The 23460-nt window shown below is 39.3% G+C and overlaps 1 protein-coding gene across 1 annotated transcript in view; it reads left to right on the top strand.

Moving 5' to 3' along the window:
• The window catches only part of LOC118841655 (ATP-binding cassette sub-family A member 3-like), a 253568-nt gene that overhangs the window by 79692 nt on the left and 150416 nt on the right, over nt 1-23460 (top strand). The window contains exons 9-11 of the mRNA XM_036749234.1: nt 17540-17694; nt 19383-19538; nt 19925-20135. Coding sequence (XP_036605129.1) covers nt 17540-17694; nt 19383-19538; nt 19925-20135 — 522 coding nt within the window. The remainder of the gene's footprint in view (nt 1-17539; nt 17695-19382; nt 19539-19924; nt 20136-23460) is intronic.

The raw sequence follows: 23460 nt of genomic DNA, 5'->3' as shown, positions 1-23460 counted from the left end.
ATAAGCATCAGTGTGAGCATGGCAGAAACACCCCACCAGGCCTCAACACATACCAGACATCCCCACTAGAACCACAGTTCAGCACCAATTAAGCTGCCAGACCCCTACCACTTCCAGTAGCTCCAGCAAACCCCTACCTCACCCACCCAGCATAGCACCAGGTAAAGAGCCAGGGCCTGCAGCCACTAGCCCAAGAAGTCTGAGGTAGTGCCCCTTCCACCCTGAGAGCAGAGCTCAAATTTAAAAGAAAGGAAAAAGGGTATCCCCCTCCCTCCCCAAAAAATGAGCAAAAAACAATTAAAAAGAATCTGACTATAGTAAGTTATTGTGGTGACAGGGAAGACCAAGACACAAACTCAAGAAGAGGACAATAATGACAAAACACCTATGGGCAAAACCCCAAAGAAAAATGGTAAGTGGTCTCAAGCCCAGAAAGAACTCATGGAAGATCTCAAAAAAGAGCTTAAAGATCATATAAGAGACATAGAAGAAAGAATGGGGGTGGGGGGAATGAGAGTGATGCAAGAGAATTGTGAAAAAGTCAACAACTTGAAAAACTTGCTTAAAAATGAGAATTGGCCAAATGGACAATGAGATACAAATATCCACTGAAGAAAACAACTCCTCAAGGAGTACAATTGGCCAAATGGAAAAGAAAGTACAAAAGCTAATTGAGGAAAACAGCACCTTAAAAGTTAGAATTGAGCAAGTGGAAGTTAATGACTCTATGAGACATTATGAATCAATCAAACAAATTCAAAAGAATGAACAAATGGAAGAAAATGTAAAATGCTTCATGGTAAAAACAACTGACCTGGAAAATAACCTGACCAGGAGAGACAATATCAGAATCATTAGACTACCTCAAAGGCATAATGAGAAGAAAATAACTGACCAGGAGAGACAATATCAGAATCATTGGACTACCTCAAAGCCATAATGAGAAGAAGGACTTGGACAGCATCTTTCAAGAAATCATCAAGGAAAACTTCCCTGAAGTCCTAGAACCAGAGGGCAAAATAGGCATTGAAAGAATCCGCTGATCACCTCAGCAAAGACATCCCAAAATAAAAACCCCAAGGAACATTATAGCTGTATTTCACAACTATCAGGTCAAGGGAAAAATAACTATAAAGAGGCCAGAAAGAAACCATTCAAATATCAGGGAGCCACAATAAGGATCCCACAGGACTTGGCAGCTGTGACATCAAGGAATCAGAAGTCATGGAACATGATATTCCAGAGGGCAAAGGAGGTAGCACTACAACTAGGAAACACCCACCAAAGTCAAGCTCAATGCATCGAAGGGAAAAATGGTCATTCAATGAAATAGAAGGAAAATCCATATTTTGCCTTGGAGCATGATACTCAGTTTTGCTGAGTATGTAATTCTAGGTTTTAATCCTAGCTCCATTGACCTCCGGAATCTCGTATTCCAAGCCCTTCAATCTCTTAATGTAGAAGCTGCCAGATCTTGGGTTATACTGATTGAGTTTCCACAATACTCAAATTGTTTCTTTCTGGTTGCTTGCAGTATTTTCTCCTTGATCTGGGAGCTCTGGAATTTGGCAACAATATTCCTAGGAGATTTCTTTTTGGGATCTATTTGAGGAGGCGATAGATGGATTCTTTCAATTTCTATTTTGCCCTGTGGCTCTAGAATATCAGGGCAGTTCTTGATAATTTCTTGAAAGATGATATCTAGGCTCTTTTTTTGATCATGGCTTTCAGGTAGTCCAATCATTTTTAAATTATCTCTCCTGGATCTATTTTCCATGTCAGTGGTTTTTCCAATGAGATATTTCACATTGTCTTCCATTTTTTCATTCCTTTGGTTCTGTTTTATAATATCTTGATTTCTCGTAAAGTCACTAGCTTTCACTTGCTCCAATCTAATTTTTAAAGTCGTATATTCTTCAGTGGTCCATTGGACCTCCTTTTCCATTTGGCTAATTCTGCCTTTCAAGGCATTCTTCTCCTCATTGGCTTTGTGGATCTCTTTTGCCATTTGAGTTACTCTGTTTTTTAAGGTGTTGTTTTCTTCAGTGTATTTTTCAGTATTTTTTGGGGTCTCCTTTAGTAAGTCATTGACTTGTTTTTCATGGTTTTCTCTCATCCTTCTCATTTCTCTTCCCAATTTTTCCTCTACTTCTCTAACTTGCTTTTCCAAATCCTTTTTGAGCTCTTCCATGGCCTGGGACCAGTTCACATTTTTCTTGGAGGCTTTTGGTGTAGGCTCTTGCACTTTGTTGACTTCTTTAGGCTGTATGTTTTGGTCTTCTTTGTCACCAAAGAAAGAATCCAAAGTCTGAGACTGAATCTGGGTGAGTTTTCACTGCCTGGCCATATTCCCAACCAACTAACTTGACCCTTGAGTTTTTCAGTGGGGTATTACTGCTTGTAGACTAAAGAGTTCCATGTTCCACGTTTGGGGGGGGATGTGCCAGCTCTGCCACACCAGCACTCCTCTTTCCTCAAGAACCCCCAACCTGGACTGGGCTTAGATCTTCAGCAGGCTGTGCACTCCTGCTCTGATCTGCCACTTAATTCCTCCCAACAGGTGGGGCTGGGGCCGGAAGCAACAGCAGCTGTAGCTGCCCCACCTCTGCTGCCCCGGGAGCGGTGGCCAAACCGCGAACTCTTTCCACTCCTGCAGCTTTTCCCACTAACCTTCTCTGCTGTCTTTGGTGTTTGTGGGTTGAGAAGTCTGGTAACCGCCGCAGCTCACTGATTCAGGGCACTAGGCCCCGCTCCGCCCGGCTCCTGGTCTGGTTGGTCCTCGCCGCTCATGCTGGGCTCTGCTCCGCTTCCCTCCCAGCCCCCAGCTCCCAGCTCCGTGTGGGATAGACCTCACCCAGAGACCATCCAGGCTGTCCTGGGCTGGAGCCCTGCTTCCCTCTGCTGTTTTGTGGGTTCTGCAGTTATAGAATTGGTTCAGAGCCATTTTTATACGTTTTTGGAGGGACTTGGCAGGGAGCTCATGCTAGTCCCTGCTTTCCAGATGCCATCTTGGCTCCGCCCCCGGAAATCCCCAGCATCAGTTCTTATACATCGTTCTAGGTTATAATGAAGTCTGTTTGCTCCTCATTTCTTATAGCACAAGAGTATTCCATTACATTCATATACCACAACTTATTTAGCCATTCCCCAATTGATGGGCATCCCCTTGATTTCCAATTCTTTGCCACCACAAAAAGAGCTGCTATAAATATTTTTGTAAATAGAGGTTCCTTTCCCACTTGTATGACCTCTTTGGGATATAGCCCTAAAAGTGGTATTGCTGGGTCAAAGAATATGTACATTTTTATAGCCCTTTGGACATGGTTCCAAATTGCTCTACAGAATGTCTGGATCAGTTCACAACTCCACCAACAATGTAATAATGTTCCAATTTTCCCACATCCTCTCCAGCATTTATCACTTTCCTGTTTTGTCATGTTAGCCAATCTGACAGGAGAGGTGTGGTACCTAATAGTTGTTTTGATTTGCAATTCTCTAGTCAATAGTGATTTAGAGCATTTTTTCATATGGCTATAGATATCTTTAATTTCTTCCTCTGAAGAAATTCATATCCTTTCACCATTTCTCAATTGTGGAATGACTTGTATTCCTATAAATTTGGCTCAGTTCCCTGTATATTTTAACTTTTTTCCTTAATAATGATTTATTTATTTAATATTTTTAGTTTTCAACATTGATTTCCACAAGATTTTGAGTTACAAATTTTCTCCCCATTTCTACCCTCCTCACACTCCAAGATGGCATATGTTCTGATTACCCCATCTGATTCCTCAGTCAGTCCTCCCTTCTGTCACCCCACCTCCCTCCCAAAACCACCTTCCCTTTACTTTCTTGTAGGGCAAAATAAAGTTTGATGCCCCATTGCCTGTATATATTATTTCCCAGTTGCATGCGAAAACAACTTTTTTGTGAGCATCTGCTTTTAGAAGTGTGAGTTCCAAATTCTCTCCCCTCTACCCTCCCCACTCACCCTCCCTAAGAAGCCAAGCAATTCAACATAGGCCACACATATATCAATATGCGAAACACTGCCACAATAGTCACGTTGTGAAAGACTAACTAAATTTCCCTCCAGCTGATCCTGTCCCTCTTTATTCAATTTTCTCCCTTAATCCTGTGCCATTTCAGAAGTTTTTACTTTTGATTACCTCCTCCCCCTATCTTCCCTCCCTTCCATTGTCTCCCCTTTCTTATCCCCTTCTCCCTACTTTCCTGTGGGATAAGATGCCCAATTCAGAGTGGATGTTATTCTCTCCTTAAGTCAAATCCGATAAGAGCAAGATTCACTTATTCTCCCTCACCTGCTCCCTCCTCCCTTCCATCAGAACTGCTTTTTCTTGCCACTTTTATGTGAGATAATTTGCTCCATTCTGCCTCTCCCTTTTCCCTCTCTCAATATATTTCTCTCTCACCCCTTAATTTTATTTTATTTTTTAGATATCATCCCTTCATACTTAACTCACCCTGTGCCTTCTGTCTATATATATGTATATTCCCTTCAACTACTCTAATACTAAGAAAGGTCTCATGAATTATAAACATTGTCTTTCCTTGTAAGAGTTTTAAAAAAACAGTTCAACTTTAGTAAGTCCCTTGTGACTTTTCTTTCTTGTTTACCATGCTTCTCTTGATTTTTGTATTTGAAAATCAGATTTACTATTCACCTCTGGTCTTTTCATTGACAAAGCTTGAAAGTCCTCTATTTTATTGAAAATCCATATTTTGCCTTGGAGCATTATACTTAGTTTTGCTGGGTAGGTGATTCTTGCTTTTATTCCTAGCTCCTTTGACCTCCAGAATATCATATTCCAAGCCCTTCAATCCCTTAATGTAAAAGCTGCTAGATCTTGTATTATCCTGATTGTATTTCCACAATACTCAAATGTTTATTTCTGGCTGCTTGCAGTATTTTCTCCTTGACCTGGGAACTCTGGAATTTGGTGACAATATTCTTAGGAGTTTTCTTTTTGGGATCTTTTTCAGGAGATGATCAATGGATTCTTTCAATTTCTATTTTACCCTCTGGCTCTAGAATATCAGGGCAGTTTTCCTTGATAATTGAAAGATGATGTCTACACTCTTTTTTGATCATGGCTTTAAGGTAGTCCAATAATTTTTAAATTATCTCTCCTGGATCTATTTTCCAGGTCCATGGTTTTTCTAATGAGATATTTCACATTGTCTCCCATTTTTTCCTTTGGTTCTGTTTTATAGCTTCTTGGTTCCTCATAAAGTCACTAGCCTCCACTTGCTCCAATCTAATTTTTAATGTGGTATTTTCTTCAGTGGTCTTTTGGACCTCCTTTTCCATTTAGCTACTTCTGCCTTTCAAGGCATTCTTCATTGGCTTTTTGGAGCCTTTTGCCGTTCGAGTTGGTCTGTTTTTTTTTTTTTTTTTTTTTTTTGGTGCCCTTTGTGAGATAATGATTTTATTTGTTTTTTTTTTTAAGGGGCTATTTTCTTCAGTATTTTTTTGGGTCTCCTTTAGCAAGTCATTGACTTGTTTTTCATGGTTTTCTCATATCACTCTCATTTCTCTTGCCAGTTTTTCCTCTATTTCTCTTACTTGATTTTCCAAATCCTTTTTGAGCTTTTCCATGGCCTGAGACCAATTCATATTTTTCTTGGAGGCTTTCGGTGTAGGCTTTATGACTTTGTTGACTTCTTCTGGCTGTATGTTTTGATCTTTGTCACCAAATAAAGATTCTAAAGTATGAGTCTGAGTCCATTTTTGCTACCTGTTAATGTTCCCAGCCAACTACTTCACCCTTGAGCTTTCTGTTGGAGTATGACTGCTTGTAGAGTATAGATTACTTTGTCCCAAGGTTTAGGGGCTGCGCTGCTGTTTTCAGAGCTACTTCTACACAGCAAGCTCTTCCACAACAGTGCTCCTCCTCTCTCAAGAACTGCCAACCAGGACCGTGACCCAGATCCAAGCAGGGAAAAGTAAGCTGTGCACTCCTGCTCTGGTCTGCCACTTAATTCCTCCCACCAGGTAGACCTGGGCCTGGAAGCAACCATGGCTGGAGCTCTAGAAGCAGCCGAAGGAGCGTCCTGATGCCGCTGCCGGAAGTGCTGCACCACCTGTGCCGCCCCCGGAGCTAGGGCCGACTGCTGTTACTCAATTCCAACAGTTTTTCCACTGACCTGCTCTGTGGTCTTTCTCGTTTATGGGTTGAGAAGTTTGGTAACTACAGCTCAGTGATTCATTGCCCTAAAGCCTCCTCCACTCACCTGACTCCAGGTCTGGTTGGTCTTGGCAGGGCCCACACTGGGCTGAACTCCACTCCCAGCCCTGAATGATAGACCCTTCCCAGTGACCATCTAGGCTCTCCTGGGCTGGAGCCCTGCTTCCCTCTGCTATTTCATGGGTTCCGCAGCTTTAGAATTTGTTCTGAGCCATTTTTAGAGCTGTTTAGAGGGACCTGGGGGAGAGCTTAAGCGAACCCCTGCTTTCCAGCCATCATCTTTGCCAGTTCCCTGTATATTTTAGAGATGAGGCTTTTATCAAAGACACTGGTTGTAAAGATTTTCTCCCAGTTTTCTGCTTCCCTCCTTATCTTTGCATTGGCTTTGTTTATACAAAAACTTTTCAATTTAACATAATCAAAATTATCCATTTTGCATTTTGTAATGCTCTCTATCTCTTGTTGGGTCGTGAATTCTTCCTTTTCAAATAAAACTGACAGATAAACTATTCCTTGGTTTCCCAAATTGCTTATAGTATCAGCCTTTATTCCTAAATCATGAATCCATTTTGACTTTATTTTGGTATATGGTGTAAGACAGTGTTCTATGCCCAGTTTGTGCCGTACCATTTCCCAATTTTCCTAGCAGTTTTTGTGAAATAGTGTATTCTTAGCCCAGAAACTGGATTCTTTGGGTTTATCAAAGAATAGATTCCTACAGTCATTGACTACTATGTTTTGTTTACCTAACCTATTCCACTGATCCACCACTCTGTTGCTTAGCCAGTACCAAGTAATTTTGACGACTGCTGCTTTATAATACAGTTTAATATCTGGTATGGCTAGGCCACCTTCCCTTGCATTTCTTTTCATTAATTCCCTTGATATTCTGGACCTTTTGTTCTTCCAGATAAATTTTGTTATTATTTTATCCAGCTTGGTAAAATAATTTTTGGTGGTTTGATTGGTATGGCACTGAATAAATAAATTATTTTAGGTAATTTAGGTATATTAGCTTGGCCTAACCATGACCAACTGATGTTTTTCCATTTATTTGTATCTGACTTTATTTGTGTGAAAAGTGTTTCATAATTGTATTCATATAGGCCTTGGGTTTGCCTTGGCAGGTAGACTCTCAAATATTTTATTATGTCTAGAGCAACTTTAAATTAAATTTCTCTTTCTATCTCTTGCTGTTGGGCTTTGTTAGTAATATATAGGAATGCTGAGGATTTATGTGGTTTTGTTTTATATCCTGCAGCTTTCCTAAAGTTGCTTACTATTTCCAGTATTTTTTTACTTGATTCTCTGGGATTCTCTAAATAAATCATCATATCATCTGCAAAGAGTGATAACTTAGTTTCTTCCTTAACTGTTGTAATTCCTTCATTTTCTTTTTCTTATTGCTATAGCTGACATTTCTAGTACCAAATCAAATAATAGGAGTGATAATGGACATCTTTGTTTCACCCCTGATCTTATTGGGAATGCATTTAGCTTATCCTCATTACATATAACGTTTACTGATGGTTTTAGGTAGATGCTACTTATAATTTTAGGGAAGACTCCATTTATTCCTATGCTTTCTAGTTTTTTTAATAGGAATAGGTGTATTTTGTCAAAAGCTTTTTCTCCATCTATTGAAATAGTCATATCGTTTTTGCTAGTTTTGTTGTTGATATGATCAATATGCTGATAGTTATCCTAATATTGAACCAGCCTTGCATTCCTGTAATAAATCCTACCTGGTGATAGTGTATTATTTTCGTGAAAAGTTGTTGCAATCTTTTTGCTAATATTTCATTTAAAATTTTGCATCAATATTCATTAGGGAAATTGGTCTATAATTTTCTTTCTCTGTTTTGACTCTTCCTGGTTTAGGAATTAGCACCGTATTTGTGTCATAAAAAGTATTTGGTAGGATTCCTTATTCACCTAGTTTCCCAAATAGTCTATGAAGTATAGGAATTAATTGTTCTTTAAATGTTTGATGGAGGGGGGCGGAGCCAAGATGGCAGCTGGAAAGCAGGGACTAGCGTGAGCTCCCTGCCGAGTCCCTCCAAAAACCTATAAAAATGGCTCTGAACCAATTCTATAACTGCAGAACCCACAAAACAGCAGAGGGAAGCAGGGCTCCAGCCCAGGACAGCCTGGATGGTCTCTGGGTGAGGTTTATCCCACACGGACCTGGGAGCACAGGGGAGCCGTGGGGAGCCAAGCCCAGCCGAGCCCAGTGTGAGCTGCATGGACCAACCAGACCACAAGCTGGGCGGAAAGTGCCCTAGCGCCCTGAATCAGTGAGCTGCGGCAGTTACCAGACTTCTCAACTCACAAACACCAAAGACAGCGGAGAAGGTTAGTGGGAAAAGCTGCAGGAGTGGAAGGAGTTCGCGGTTCAGCTACTAGCCCCGGGGGCAGTGGAGGTGGGGCAGCTACAGCTGCTGTTGCTTCTGGCCCCGGGCCCACCTGGTGGGAGGAATTAAGTGGTGGATCAGAGCAGGAGTGCACAGCCTGCTGAAGATCTAACCCCAGTCCGGGTTGGGGGTTCCTGGGGAAGGAGCAGTGCTGGTGTGGCAGAGCTGGCACATCCCCCCCCAAACGTGGAACATAGAACTCTTTAGTCTACAAGCAGTGGTTGGGAATATGGCCAGGCAGTGAAAACACACCCAGATTCATTCTCAGACTTTGGATTATTTCTTTGGTGACAAAGAAGACCAAAACATACAGACAGAAGAAGTCAACAAAGTGCAAGAGCCTACACCAAAAACCTCCAAGAAAAACATGAACTGGTCCCAGGCCATGGAAGAGCTCAAAAAGGATTTGGAAAAGCAAGTTAGAGAAGTAGAGGAATAATTGGGAAGAGAATTGATAAGGATGCGAGAAAACCATGAAAAACAAGTCAATGCCTTGCTAAAGGAAACCCCCAAAAATACTGAAAAATACACTGAAGAAAACAACACCTTAAAAAACAGACTAACTCAAATGGCAAAAGAGCTCCAAAAAGCCAATGAGGAGAAGAATGCCTTGAAAGGCAGAATTAGCCAAATGGAAAAGGAGGTCCAAAAGACCACTGAAGAAAATACTACTTTAAAAATTAGATTGGAGCAAGTGGAAGCTAGTGACTTTATAAGAAATCAAGATATTATAAAACAGAGCTAAAGGAATGAAAAAATGGAAGACAATGTGAAATATCTCATTGGAAAAACCACTGACATGGAAAATAGATCCAGGAGAGATAATTTAAAAAATATTGCACTACCTGAAAGCCATGATCAAAAAAAGAGCCTAGATATCATCTTTCAAGAAACTATCAAGGAGAACTGCTCTGATATTCTAGAGCCACAGGGCAAAATAGAAATTGAAAGAATCCATCAATTGCCTCCTCAAATAGATTCCAAAAAGAAACCTCCTAGGAATATTGTCGCCAAATTCCAGAGCTCCCAGATCAAGGAGAAAATACTGCAAGCAGCCAGAAAGAAACAATTTGAGTATTGTGGAAACACAATCAGAATAACCCAAGATCTGGCAGCTTCTACATTAAGAGATCGAAGGGCTTGGAAGATGATATTCCGGAGGTCAATGGAGCTAGGATTAAAACCAAGAATCACCTACCCAGCAAAACTGAGTATCATGCTCCAAGGCAAAATATGGACTTTTAATAAAATAGAGGACATTCAAGCTTTCTCAGTGAAAAGACCAGAACTGAATAGAAAATTTGATTTTCAAACACAAGAATCAAGAGAAGCATGTAAAAGTAATCAAGAAAAAGAACAAGAAAAAGAAATTGCAAGGGACTTACTAAAGTTGAACTGTTTTGTTTACATTCCTACATGGAAAGATGATGTGTATGATTCATGAGACCTCAGTATTAGGGTAGCTGAAGGGAATATGCATATATGTATATATGTTTATGTATATATATATATATATATATATATGTGTGTGTGTGTGTGTGTGTGTGTGTGTGTGTGTGTGAATCTGTATGTATGTATATCTATGTATATATATATATATATATATATACATATATATATATATATATATATATATATATACAGAGAGAGAGAGAGAGAGAGAGAGAGAGAGAGAGAGAGAGAGAGAGAGAGGGAGAGGACACAGGGTGAGTTGAAGATGAAGGGAAGATATGTAAAACAAATAAAATCAAATTAAGGGTTGAGAGGGGAACATATTGAGAGAGGGAGACAGGGAGAGACAGAATGGGGTGGATTATCTCTCATAAAGGTGGCAAGAGGAAGCAGTTCTGGGGGAGGAGGGGAGAGGGCAGGTGAGGGGGGAATGAGGGAATCTTGCTCTCTTCAGGTTGGCCCTGAGGAGAGAATACCATACATACCCAATTGGGTATCTTACCCCACAGGAAAGAAGAGGAAAGAAGATAAAAAAAGGGGGCAATGATGGAGGGGAGGAGGGCAGATGGGGGTGGAGGTAATCCAAAACAAACACTTTCAAAAGGGGACAGGGTCACGGGAGAAAATTCAATAAAGGGGGATGGGTTGGGAAGGAGCAAAATATAGTTAGTCTTTCCCAACATGAGTATTGTGGAAGGGTTATACATAATGATACACATGTGGCCTATGTTGAATTGCTTGACTTCTTGGGGAGGGTCGGTGGGAAGGGAGAAGGAGGGAGAATTTGGAACTCAAAGTTTTTAAAAACAGACGTTCAAAAACAAAAAAAAAGTTTTTTGCATGCAACTAGAAAATAAGATACACAGGCAATGGGGTGTAGAAATTTATCTTGCCCTACAAGAGGGGAAGGGGAAAGGGTATGGGAGGGGAGTGGGATGACACAAGGGAGGGCTGACTTGGGAACAGGGCAACAAGAATATACGCCATCTTGGAGTTGGGGGGAGGGTAGAAATGGGGAGAAAATTTGTAATTCAAACTCTTGTGAAAACCAATGCTGAAAACTAAATATGTTAAATAAATAAATTAAATTTAATGTTTTATGGAATTTGCTTGTAAATCCATCTGCCCCTGGAGATTTTTTTCCCTAGGGAGTTCATTGATGGTTTGCTCAATTTCTTTTTCTGAAATGGGGTTATTTAAGTATTTTACTTCCTCTTCTCTTAACCTGGACAATTTAATTTTTGTAAATATTTATCCATTTCCCTCAGATTGTCACATTTATGGGCATACAATTGGGCAAAATAATTCCAAATTATGGTTTTAGTTTCCTCTTCATTGGAAGTGAATTCACCCTTTTCATTTTTGATACTCTCAATTTGGTTCTCTTCTTTCTTTTTTTTTATCAAATTGACCAAAGATTTATCGATTTTATTGGTTTTTTTTCATAAAACCAGCTCTTAGTTTTATTTCTTAGTTCAATGGTTTTCTTGATTTCCATTTTATTAATTTCTCCTTTTGTTTTTAGTATATCTAATTTGGTATTTAATTGAGTATTTTCAATTTGTTCTTTTTCTAGCTTTTTCAGTTGCATGTCCAATTAATTGATCTCCTTTTTCTCTATTTTATTCATGTAAGCATTTAGAGATATAAAACTTCCCCTAAGAACTGTTTTTGCTGCATCCCGTAAGTTTTGGTATGTTGTCTCATTATTGTCATTCTCTTGAATGAAGTTATTAATTGTTTCTGTGATTTATTCTTTGACACACTCATTCTTTAGTATTAGATTATTTAGTTTCGAATTAATTTTTAGTTTATCTTTTTATGGCCCTTTTTTACAAATAAGTTCAATTGCATCATGATCTAGTTCTGCCTTTCTGCACTGGGTTGTGAGGTTTTATGTCATAGTACATGGTTAATTTCTGAGTATGTGCCATGTACCACTGAGAAAAAGTTATATTCCTTTTTATCCCCATTCAGTTTTCTCCAGAGGTCTATCATATCTGCCTTTTCTAAAATTCTATTCACCTCCTTAACTTCTTTCTTGTTTATTTTGAGGTTAGATTTATCAAGTTCAGAGACAGGGAGGTTGAAGTCCACTACTAGTATAGTTTTGTTGTTTATTTCTTCCTGTAACTCCCTTAACTTCCCATCTAAGAACTTATATGCTATGGCACTTGATGCATATATGTTAAGTAATGATATTACTTCATTATTGGTGGTGCACTTTAGCAGAATATAGTGTCCTTCCTTATCTCTTTTAATTGGATCTATTTTTGCTTTGCTTTGTCTGAGACTGGGATTGCTACCCCTTCTTTTTTTTACTTTAGCTGAAACACAATATATTCTACTCCAGCCTTTTACCTTTACCCCGTGTGTATCCCCCTGTTTCAAATGTGTTTCTTGTAAACAGTACACTGTAGGATTATGGCTTTTAATCCATTCTGCTATCTACCTCCATTTTATGGGAGGGTTCGTCCCATTCATATTCACAGTTATGATTACTATCTGTGTCTTTTTCTCCATCCTATCCCCTCCCTGTTTATGCTTTTATTTCTCCCTTCTCCCTTCCACTCCTCAAAAGAGTTTTGCTTTTGACCACCGTCTTCCTCTGTTTTCCCTCCCTAATGACACCCCTCCTTTATTTTACCCTTTTCCCTTTGCTACTTCTTCCCTCCCTTCTGTCCACCCCCCTTTTCTTTCTCCTTTTCCCTCCCACTGCCTGTAGGACAAGTTTAATTTCTATGCTTATCAGACTATGTTATTCCCTCCTTGAACCAAATCCAATGAGAGTAAATCTCAAACACTGCTTCTCTCCCTCCCTTTTTCCTCTGTTTTTGTGCCTCTTCATGTGACTTAATTTACCCTTTTCTACCTGCTCCTTACCTCTTCTCCCAGAACAATCCCATCGCACTCCTTAATTATCTTTTTTATTATCACATTGGTTACTTTATACTCACACCCTCAGTCTAATCCTTTCAATTGTCATAATAACTGTACCATTCTCAAGATTGACACATAATATATACATATATATATAACATAAATAAATCGATATAATCCTATATAAGGGTGTAGACAATTTTCCCTTATTGAATAACATAGTTTTGTTTTTATTTCCCCACGTTTACCTTTTTATATCTCTCTTGAGTTTTGTATTTGGAGATCAAATTTTCCATTTAGCTCTGGCCTTTTCATCAGGAAGGTCTGGAATTCCCTTGTCATTGAATGTCCATCTCCTTGCCTGAAAAATTATGCTCAATTTTCCTGGGTAGTTGATTCTTGGTTGTAGTGCAAGCTCCTTTGCCTTTCAGAATATCATATTCCAATTTCTCCTTTCTTTTATTGTAGAAGTTGCAAGATCCTGTGTGTTACTGACTGTACTTCCGCAATATTTGAATTGTTTCTTTCTGGCTGCTTGCAGTATTATCTTCTTGACCTGATAATTCGGGAATCTAGCTACAATATTCCTTGGAGTTTTCAATTTGGGATTTCTTTCAGGGGGTGATTGGTAGATTCTTTCAAGGACTCTCTTACCCTCTGGTTCTAGGACCTCAGGGAAATTTTCCTTATGGATTTCTTGTTAGATACTCTCCAAGCTCTTTTTTCATCATGGCTTTCTGGTAGATCAGTAGTTCTTCATTGCCTTGATTGTCTCTCCTGGATCTATTTTCTAGGTCAGTTGTTTTTCCAATCAGATATTTCATGTTTTCTTCTATTTTTTCATTCTTTAGGTTTTGTTTGACTGATTCTTGATGTCTCATAGAGTCATTAGCTTCTACTTGCCCATTTCTAATTTTTCATGTATTGTTTTCTTCATATAGCTTCTCTACTTCTTTTTCCATTCGGTTAACTTTACTTTTAAATGAGACATTTAACCTTTTTGCCAATTTTAGTTTTTTACTTGTTTTTTACAATTTTACTTTTCATTGAGACATTTAACCATTTTGCCAATTTTACTTTTTAAAGATTTGTTCTCATCAGTGAATTTTTTTTCCATTTTTTCTTTTACCTCTCTAATTTGGCTTTTAAAGTCCTCCTTGAGTTCTTCCAGGAATGCTTTTTGAGCTGGAGACCAGTTCACATTCCATTTTGAGGTTTCAGATGTGGGTATAGTATCAATGCTATCTTCTTCTGAATTGGTATTTTGATCTTCCCAGTCTCCATAATAGGATTCAATAGTCTTTGGCTTCCTAGTTTGTTTTTTCATCGTGTTTGTTTTTTCCCCCAGCTTCTAAAGTGTATTTCTGCTTCTGGAGCTCACTGGCTTTTTGTGCTGTGGCTTCTGGTTTTTGTGAGGTGTGGGGAAGGGGTAGTCTAGCTGTTGGAAGTCTCCCCTCCCCTTGTGGCTGCACTATATAGCATTGTTGGTCTCAGCCGTTGTCTATTCTGGTGTTTGCTACTTCCCCTGGCTGTGCAAAGGCACATCTGGGGTCCTGGTGTTGATGTTTGTTAGCTCCACCCCCCTGGGGCTCAGGACCTCCTGTGGTTCTGCTGAGATAGGGCCTGCTGGGATACCTCTCTTCCCTAACTAGTCTCCTTCCACTATCACAAGAGGGTGACTCCCCTGCTTCCTGAACTACAAGGGTACTGAAACACCACTTATGGCTCCTCCTCCCACGGGAGTATTATCTGGGCGAGGAAGGAAGGGGTGAGGGCCATTTTAACTGGTCAGCATGGCTCCTGGAAGTTCAAGAAGATGAGTTTAAAACCTTTAGATTGTGTGTGGACTGGAAGCTTCCATGGTTGCTGCACCTGTGACCACAGACTCCGAGCTGGTGTCTCCGGTAGCTCCAAAAGACTCCTGTCCTGGGCCGAGGCCTGGGGATTGCCGCAATGGCTGGTACTTCTGCCCTGGGCCTGCTCCTGCTCTGGCATTTTGCACACCCAGCACTCTCCCAGACAGGCATGCTGGCTGGGTTTCTCTGCTGTTCCCATTCTGTTGCGGTCTCTTACCAGTCCTCACCCTGTGCTTCTGCCCCACTCAGTCTATTAGTGGCTTCTAATTCTCTCAGATCTGCTCAGATTCACTTTTTTAAAGGTATCTGATGGAATTTGTGAGAGAGCTCCTGTAAGACACTGTTTTTATGTGGCCATCTTGGCTCCACCCTGTTCTGTTCATTTTTTAAAAAAAACATTGCTTCAATGACCCTTTTTTCTTTCCTTTTTCTTTATAAATATTTTTATTCTTTGCTCTTTTTTTGGCTGCCCTGTCTCTATCTCCCATATCCCACCCATCTCCAATTGAAAAATAAGAAAAAAACCTCACAAATATGCATATAAAAACAGATTCCTACATTGACTTTGTCTGAGAATATGTCTTATTTTTCATCTCGAGTCCATCATATCTCTGTCAATAGGCAAGTAGTATGCTTCATCATCAGTCCTCTGGAATCATGGTAGTTTATTGCTTTGATTAGAATGCTTAAGTCTTTCAAAATTGTTTACATTTACAGTGTTGCTGTGATTGTATAAATTGTTCTACTGGTTCTACTCATTTCATAAAAGTCTTCCCAAGTTTCTGTGAAACCATCCCTTTCATCATTTTTATGGTACAATACTATCCTGTTGTATTTATATAGCAAAACTTTTTTAGGCATTCCTCAATTGATTGGCACCTCCTTATTTTCCAGTATTTTGCACTATAAAAAAGAGATGGTTTAAATATTTTTGCACATATGGATCTTTTTCCACTTACTTTGATCCTTTGAAGCATAGGCCTAGTAGTTGTCTTACTGTGTCAAAAGGGTAGAAAATGGATATTTAATAAAATAGAGGATTTTTGTGACTTTGGGTGCATAGTTTCAAAGTGCTTTCCAGAGTTTCTGGGCCAACTCATATCTCCAGCAGCAGTGCATTAGTATGCCTCTTTTATTTAGGGCCAGCCAAAAATTATCACTTTCTTTTTTTGTTATCTTTGTCATCTAGTCAGTGTGAGGTAGAATCTCAGTTCTTTTCATTCTCATTTCTCTAATTATACTGATTTGGAGTATTTTTATAAAGTTGTTGGTAGCTTGGATTTCTTCCTTTTAAACATGTCTGTTCATATCCTTTGCCCTTTATCAATTTAGCAAGTTCTGAAGATTTGTTGTTATTCTTATGTAACTGAGTCAGTTCCTCATATGTCTTGGTTACGAGAATTTTATCAGAGAAATATGCTGGAAAGAGCTTTTCCTATTTGGTTTCCCTTCTAATTTTAGCTACGTTGGTTTTGTTTGCATAAAACTTTAAATTTTATGTAATTAAAATTGTTCCTTTTTATCTTCATCATTCTCTTTATTCCTTGGTCATGAATTCTTCCCCTTGTCCAAATCTGAAAGATAGTTTCTTCTTGGCTACTCTAATTTACTTATGCTATTACCTATTACGAAGAAGCTAGTGAAAGAGATGGAGTTTGGTTAACATAAGTGCTCTCTAATTAAAACAGCCTGTTTCCATTCTTTTTTTCCCCTTACCCTGCCCCAAATCATAGGAATTTTACTCTTTCTTTCCTTTAATTCTCCCTTCACATCACTCCAAACTCCAATGTTATTCCCTCACTCATTCCCAGCCACCTTCTTCAATTCTCCTTTTCCCTTTCTCTGTTCTCTCCTATTTCCCTATTGAAATGACACATAACTTTGTATATGTGGGTATAATGCTGTATATGATTATATTGAACCTTCTTTTGGCCAGTTCTGGTAAATGTAAGTTTAATTGAAAGCCCGTTTCCTTTGTCCTTTCCTAGAGGTTAATAGATTCTTCATCTTATTTACCCCTGTTATATGAATAGTAAGTTTCCCTCCTTTTTCTCCTCTTTTTTGTTCCAATATATGTCCCTATTTATTTAATTTCCTTCTTTTCCTATATATCTATGAAATAGAGAAGAATCACCCACAAGCCCTCTTGCCTGTCTTACTGATCTTTCTCTCTGACCCTTGAAGATGTCAGGGCTCTGACATCTTTTTGTCCCTCAATTATGATTCAAATAATTCATTATCACTGATCAAATGTATTTAACTTTCTGTATTTCTCTTGTCTCTTGCATTTTCACTCCAAAGATTTTGCTCACTTCTGACCTTTACACTAGAAATTTTTAGAAATCCTCTCTTTCAATAAATATCCATTTTCTTCCTACCAGACTATACTTATTTTTTCTTGATATGTTATTCTTGGTTTTCTTTCTTTCTAACTTCCTAAACTCTCTAAAACTCCCCTTTTTAAACTGGGAATTTTAGAAGGGTCTATGAACTCAGTCCCTCTGATTCCAGATCCCAAACTTACTTTGTTGAACTGAGACATCCTTGGGCCTTATTGGGCCCACAGTACCTATTCTATGAATGTTGTTGATTCACTCAATAACACTCAAGATGGAGTTAATCTGTCAAGATAAATCAAAAGGGTATTAAACCCAGGACAATATAGTAACATGTCTCCTCCCTAAATTCAAGTTTCTTGGAAATATTTTGCTTGTCTGTTTTGTCTTAGGTATGTATCCTCCAACAAGTGGAGAGGCATATATCTGTGGGTATGAGATCTCCACGGCCATGGTTCAGATCCGGGAGAGCATGAGTTTTTGCCCCCAGTATGATATCTTATTTGATCACATGACCGTAGCTGATCACCTTTATTTCTATGCTCAGGTGAGCCAAAGAAACAGTTTTCCTTCTCTTATAGAATTATATAGCTTTAGGCCTGGAGGGATCTCATTGTTCCCTTAATTAAGCCAAGTCTCTCATTTTACAGATGAGGAAACTTAGGGCCAGTACTTAAGTAATTTGTCTACCATGATATAGTTAGTAGTAGATACAGGATTTGAACTGTGGGTCCTTTGACTCCAAATCCTTTGGTCCAACAACTTCCTCTTAGTTTTGTGACATAAAAAGTTCAAGAGACATACTTTCTGGGTAATTAATCATTTTATTAATCATGTTAACACATAATTAATAAAAGAGCAAATGGCATTCTCAAATGTCCAAGACCCTCATGGAACCTACTCAATACTCTTGGAAGAGTAGGTGTTCATGAGGGTGGCAATCAGTGGTTAACAAGTATTGAGAGAATGAATATTATAATGAAAGGTAGACCTGTTCTAATGAGGGGCTTGGGGACCTGACTGAATATGACAAAGAGAGACTATCTCAAGCCACACTAACCCCAGCCTTGGGGAATCTAGCCTGCCTCAGTGGAGCACAATGGGTCAGAATTCACCTTAGATTAAATTCTTTCTAAGGTTCTCTAGTTGGATGGTGGAACAGTTCTAAAATTTCATCTCATCATCCATCTTGCCCTTCAGAGAACTAAGCTTTGACCTAATCTCCAAATGAGGAAAGGAAAAAAATCCTTTTTCTCAGTTAAAATCTTTAGAGTGATGTGGCCATGGAAGGAAGACTTGCTACATTTCAAAATACATTTTCTGAAAGACTCTTTTTCTATAGCAAAGTGAGATGGGGAGGGTAGGGACTTTTAAATAAACTCCTTTTAATGAATACCATGCATGTGGCAAGGTTAATAGGATCAAAACCTCAGAGTAATTATACTTTATAGGAACTATTGAGAATAGTGATAAAGTAACATTTTACTAATACAGTAATGTTACAGTACTTATACAGTCAGCTGTGCAAACTAGATTTTAAACTCATTGTTCATATATTTTTCTGAAGGATGTCACACTTTACACTTTTAAATGTACGAGGTGTTGAGCCAGGTCTCTTCTTTCTTATTTTGCAGTATTGAAATATTTTAAAACAAATTTTGGTAATGTTTGTTTTTACATCACCTGCATTTCCCATTATTTCTCTTCTCCCTCCCAAAGAGCCATTTCTTACAATGAATTATACAAAATAGAAAAGAAAAAAAATTGGCAAAACTAAAAAACATTGAAAAAGACTGACATCATATGCAGTTCCATAACTATGGCCTTCCTCCTCTAAGATTTGTCATTATAATTGTACAAAGTTCACTTTATGTTTTGTTGTGATTTTTCTTTCCATTTGCATTGTTGTAATCATTGTATGTATTGTTATCCTGTTCCCACTTAACCTGAGTTTATATTAGTTCATATAAATTTTCTTATGCTTCTCCTAGCAGTAGAATCTCTGGGCAAAAAGGTATGGATATTTGAGTCAGTCTTTTAGCATAATTCCAAATTGTTATCCAGAATGGTTACACATATGCCAACAATACTAATATATGGCAAAGTGTGCCCATCTTTCCATAAAAGGAAGGTACTTTTAAAACCACAATTGTTAACTTAGATATATTCTGAGACAGAGAAGACTATTAATTAGAGTCAGAAATGTCATTTAGGTGCTTTCTTTTATGTTTTCAGCTGAAAGGCTTGACTCTGAAGGAGAGCCATAAAGAAATAGATCAGATCTTGAAAATTTTCAGCTTAGAAGAAAAGCGCTATGACTTTTCACAGTCACTGACTGCAAGCATGAAGCGAAAGCTCAGCATTAGCATCGCATTCTTAGGAGACTCCAAGGTACAGAAAGTGACTGAAATGCCTCGCTGTTGCTGCTTGGTCAGACAAAAATCAACTGACATAAATATAAGTGAGCTGATCCTAATATGGAGTTGCCTCTAAAGGAGAGCTCCCAGGATGTCCTCAGTGGAGAGATACTTTCATGGTATAATTGGAGTAAGTTGACCATATATGTGAAGTACCCAGTGTTTTACTCGGTCTGACTGTAGCTTATTTTGACCTTGGTGACTGCCCTTGAGCAACTGCTATAAGTGCATTGTGCTCAGCTTTCTGGGAAATTAAAAGTGCAAAGCAAAACCAAGGTAGGCCCCATTCACATTAAGAATCTACACACGAGGCACAGCACCATTTACTAATGTCATGGTGCTTGTCTTTCTCTTCTGCAGGTAATCATTCTGGATGAGCCAACATCTAGGATGGACCCTGTCACCAGAAGAATCACCTGGGATCTTTTTCAGGATAATAAGCATGGCCACACTATTGTGCTGACTACCCACAACATGGACGAGGCTGATGTGCTGGGTGACCGCATTGCCATCATGGCCAAGGGGGAACTGCAGTGCTGTGGCTCCTCACTCTTCCTCAAACACAAATACGGTCTCTCCAGCTTTTTTTCCTTTTTGGCACATCCTTCATATCACTGTCAAACTTATTTATATAGCTGTTTTTTTTTGGAGTTTCTCAAAAAGGTCCTGAAAATAGAACAAAGGGTGAGGGAGCAAGGGCAGAACTGCCTGGATGTATGTAAGCCCCCTTTCTAGGGCTCTCTAAGCTGGAAGGGATTTCAGATTTAGTTGAGGGTAAATTAACCAGAGTTTTTTTTTAAAATTGTTTGACTCAGAGTTTGAAGGGACTGTAGAGCAAAAGGGAAAAATCCAAGCAAGAAAAAAATGAGGAAGTAAGGTGGAACAAAGACCTTTGCGGATGAGTGGAGAATACGAGATATTCGAGCCAGCATAGCATCCTACATGCCGAACTCTGCCATCACAGTTTCAGGCATTCAGTCCATCAGAAAACATTTATTAAGCACTTCCTACGTGCCAGGCACTGTGGTCAACACTGGCAGTACAAAGAAAGGCAAAAAGTAGTCCCTGCTGTCAAGGAGCTCACAGTCTAATGGAGGAGGTGGAATGCAAACAAGTATGTACAAACAAGCTAAATACACAAGAAGGAAGGTGCTAAAATTAAGAGAGATTTGGAAAGACTTCCTGTAGAAGGGTGGAATTTTACCTGGGACTTGAAGAAAACCAGGGAAGTCAGTAGTTAGAGCAGAGGAGGGAGAAGATCCAAGGGATGGGGGACAGCCAGTGAAAATGTCCAGATCTGAGATATATAGTATATTGTTCAAAGAATAGTAAAGGGGTCAGTGTGAATGGATTGAAATTGAAGAGTAAGTGGGCAGTGGAATACAGTGTAAGGTTTAAGAAGATTGGAAGTTTTGGGGGAGGGTGTTGATGAAGGCCTTTAAACACCAGACATTATTTTATATTTTCTCCTAGAGGTGATAGGCCTTGGCAATATATTAGGAAGAGGAAGGTGATGAGAGAGTGAAAAGTGAGGATGACATCTAGGTTGCAAAGCTGGGGAACTAGGAGGATGGTGGTGCCTTTGATGGTGATGGAGAAGTTTGGAAGTTTGGAAAAGGTTTGTGGAGAAGCTAATAAATTCAGCTTTGCACATGTTGATACGTCTATGCAATGCCTAGTTTTGGGTATCTAATGGGCATTTGGAGATGAGAGGTTAGAGGTCAATAAAGAACTTAGAACTGGATAAGAAGATTTGAGAATGATCACTATAAAAAGGTAATTTAACTTATGGGAGCTGAGGAGAAAACCAAGTGAAATAATATAGAGGGAGAAGAAGAGAGAGCTAAAGAAAAAGCCCTGTGGTTAGTGGGCTATGGTTTTCCCTTTGTTCTTGAAGAGGACTATGGCATCAGGGAGATGCTGACATGACTTGCATTGAATTGGATTTGAAGGAGGGAGAGCTGTGCAAAGTCACCAGCCTCATGTTCTCCTCCAGAGCCATCTTGGTTCAGTGGCCAGATATAGATCAGGAATCACTGGAGATGGCCTAGCAGTTAGTGGACATGACCTAGATGAAGATCTAGTGAAGAAGACTTAGAAGATATCATCAGATAGGTAGGCAGAGAGAGTAGTTCCCCAAAAACCTAGGGAGAAGAGAATATCAAGGAGAAAAGGGTGATCCACAGTATCAAAGGCTGCAGAGAGGTCAGGAATAAGGATTGAGAAAAAGGCTGTTAGGTTTAGTAAACATCTCCAGTAAGTTTGGAGAGAGCAGTTTGGGTAGAATGAGAACAGAAGCCAGATTGAATAGAGTCAAGAAGAGACTGAGAGGAGAGAAAGTGAAGTATAGTCTTCTTAAGAAGTTTAGCCACAAAAGACAGGAAAGATATGGGATGATAGCAGAGATGGAAAGATCAAGTGAGGGTTTTTTGAGGATATTTGTAGGCAGCATGGAAGGAGCCGGTAGACAGGGAGAGAATGAAAATAAGTGAGAGAGTGGGGATGCAAAAGGGGGAAATCTGTTGGTGGGGACACAGTGGAGTGAGACCACTTGTGCATGTTTTGCCTTGGCAGGGAGAAGGGTCACTTCTTCATATGAGGCAGTGTTGCAGTTTCTTGGTGTGTTGTGGCAGAACTGTTTCAAAAGAATTCAGTGAGACCTCTCTAATCCAAGTATAGGCATTTATTGAGATTAATGCCTTTTATGAAGCAGGCTAAGTTCCAACAACTTAGTAAGACAACACAGGCAAATTTATAGTGTAATGATGCTGATGACACAACACAAATTAGGAATATTAAAAGGGAGGAGGGATTTATTAAGGGATTAGGTAATGGAGAGGGGTTCTTTCTATGGTTCAGTGGTCAGATATCCTTGTCATTCTGCTTTCTGATTGGCTAGCTATTGTGATCCTGTCTGGTCAGGATGGATAGTTAGGTATTATGGTCCTGTCTTGGGCTAAATGGATGATGTGATTGTGGTTGAACACAAGATTACGTACCTGTTCAAATATGTGAATTAGATATGGGGGCACTGGCTAGCTAGGGGCAGTAGCTGTATTGAGTCTGGAGTCCTGTGTTGTGGTTAAAGTCAGAGTCTATGGTTAAATCAGGACATGCCTACTGTTCAGTGGGGCCCATAAAGAAATTAGAATAGTGGGGCTGGGAGCATCTTTATTAGAATTCCATCAGCAGGGGTGAAGGAGGAAACAGCGGCCAAAGGTACCTGGGTAATAGAAGATAAAGAAGAGGGGAGGAGGAGAGAGCTTTAGGTAAGTGGCCTTATTTTTTTCCAGTAAAATATGATGCATGGTTTTCAACTGAAAAAGTGGTGCCAGCGGGAGACATGGGAGGTTAGAAGACGGAATAGCTGACCACCAGTAACAGACAGTCACTGAATTCAGAGCCAGGGATAGAACCCCAGGATTTGCCAGTAACCGTCAAAGATAAAGAGGGCTATGATGAAACTTTTTGGTTACAATACACAGCATCTTCTTCACTGAAAGTGAAGCTCACTATTTGAACTATTGTTTGGCTTTTTGCACAACTGCTGGAATTGTCTCTTTAGAGCCCACTAAGTTTTAAGTGTTCATCATTTATCTCCAAATATTCATCAGGGAGTTCATCTAACTATCTCATGGACAATCAAGTGTTTGTAGTGAATTACCTTTATAAAGTCATCACCAGTCTCTGGAACTATTCTTCAAAGAGGCAAGTTGCATGATCAATGTGGAAATATGTTTAACAAAATTGCACATGTCTAACCTATATTCGATTGCTTGCCATCTTGTGGAGGGAAGAGAGGAGAAAGGGAGGGAGACAGATTTAGAACTCAAAATCTTATAAAAAATGAAAATTGAAAACTATCTTTACATATAATTGGAAAAAATAAAATACTA

This window comes from Trichosurus vulpecula, chromosome 1 (genome assembly GCF_011100635.1).
Source record: "Trichosurus vulpecula isolate mTriVul1 chromosome 1, mTriVul1.pri, whole genome shotgun sequence".
Lineage (NCBI taxonomy): Eukaryota > Metazoa > Chordata > Mammalia > Diprotodontia > Phalangeridae > Trichosurus > Trichosurus vulpecula.
Note: the sequence above shows the minus strand (reverse complement) of the source record. Positions and strands in the feature narration are given on the sequence as shown.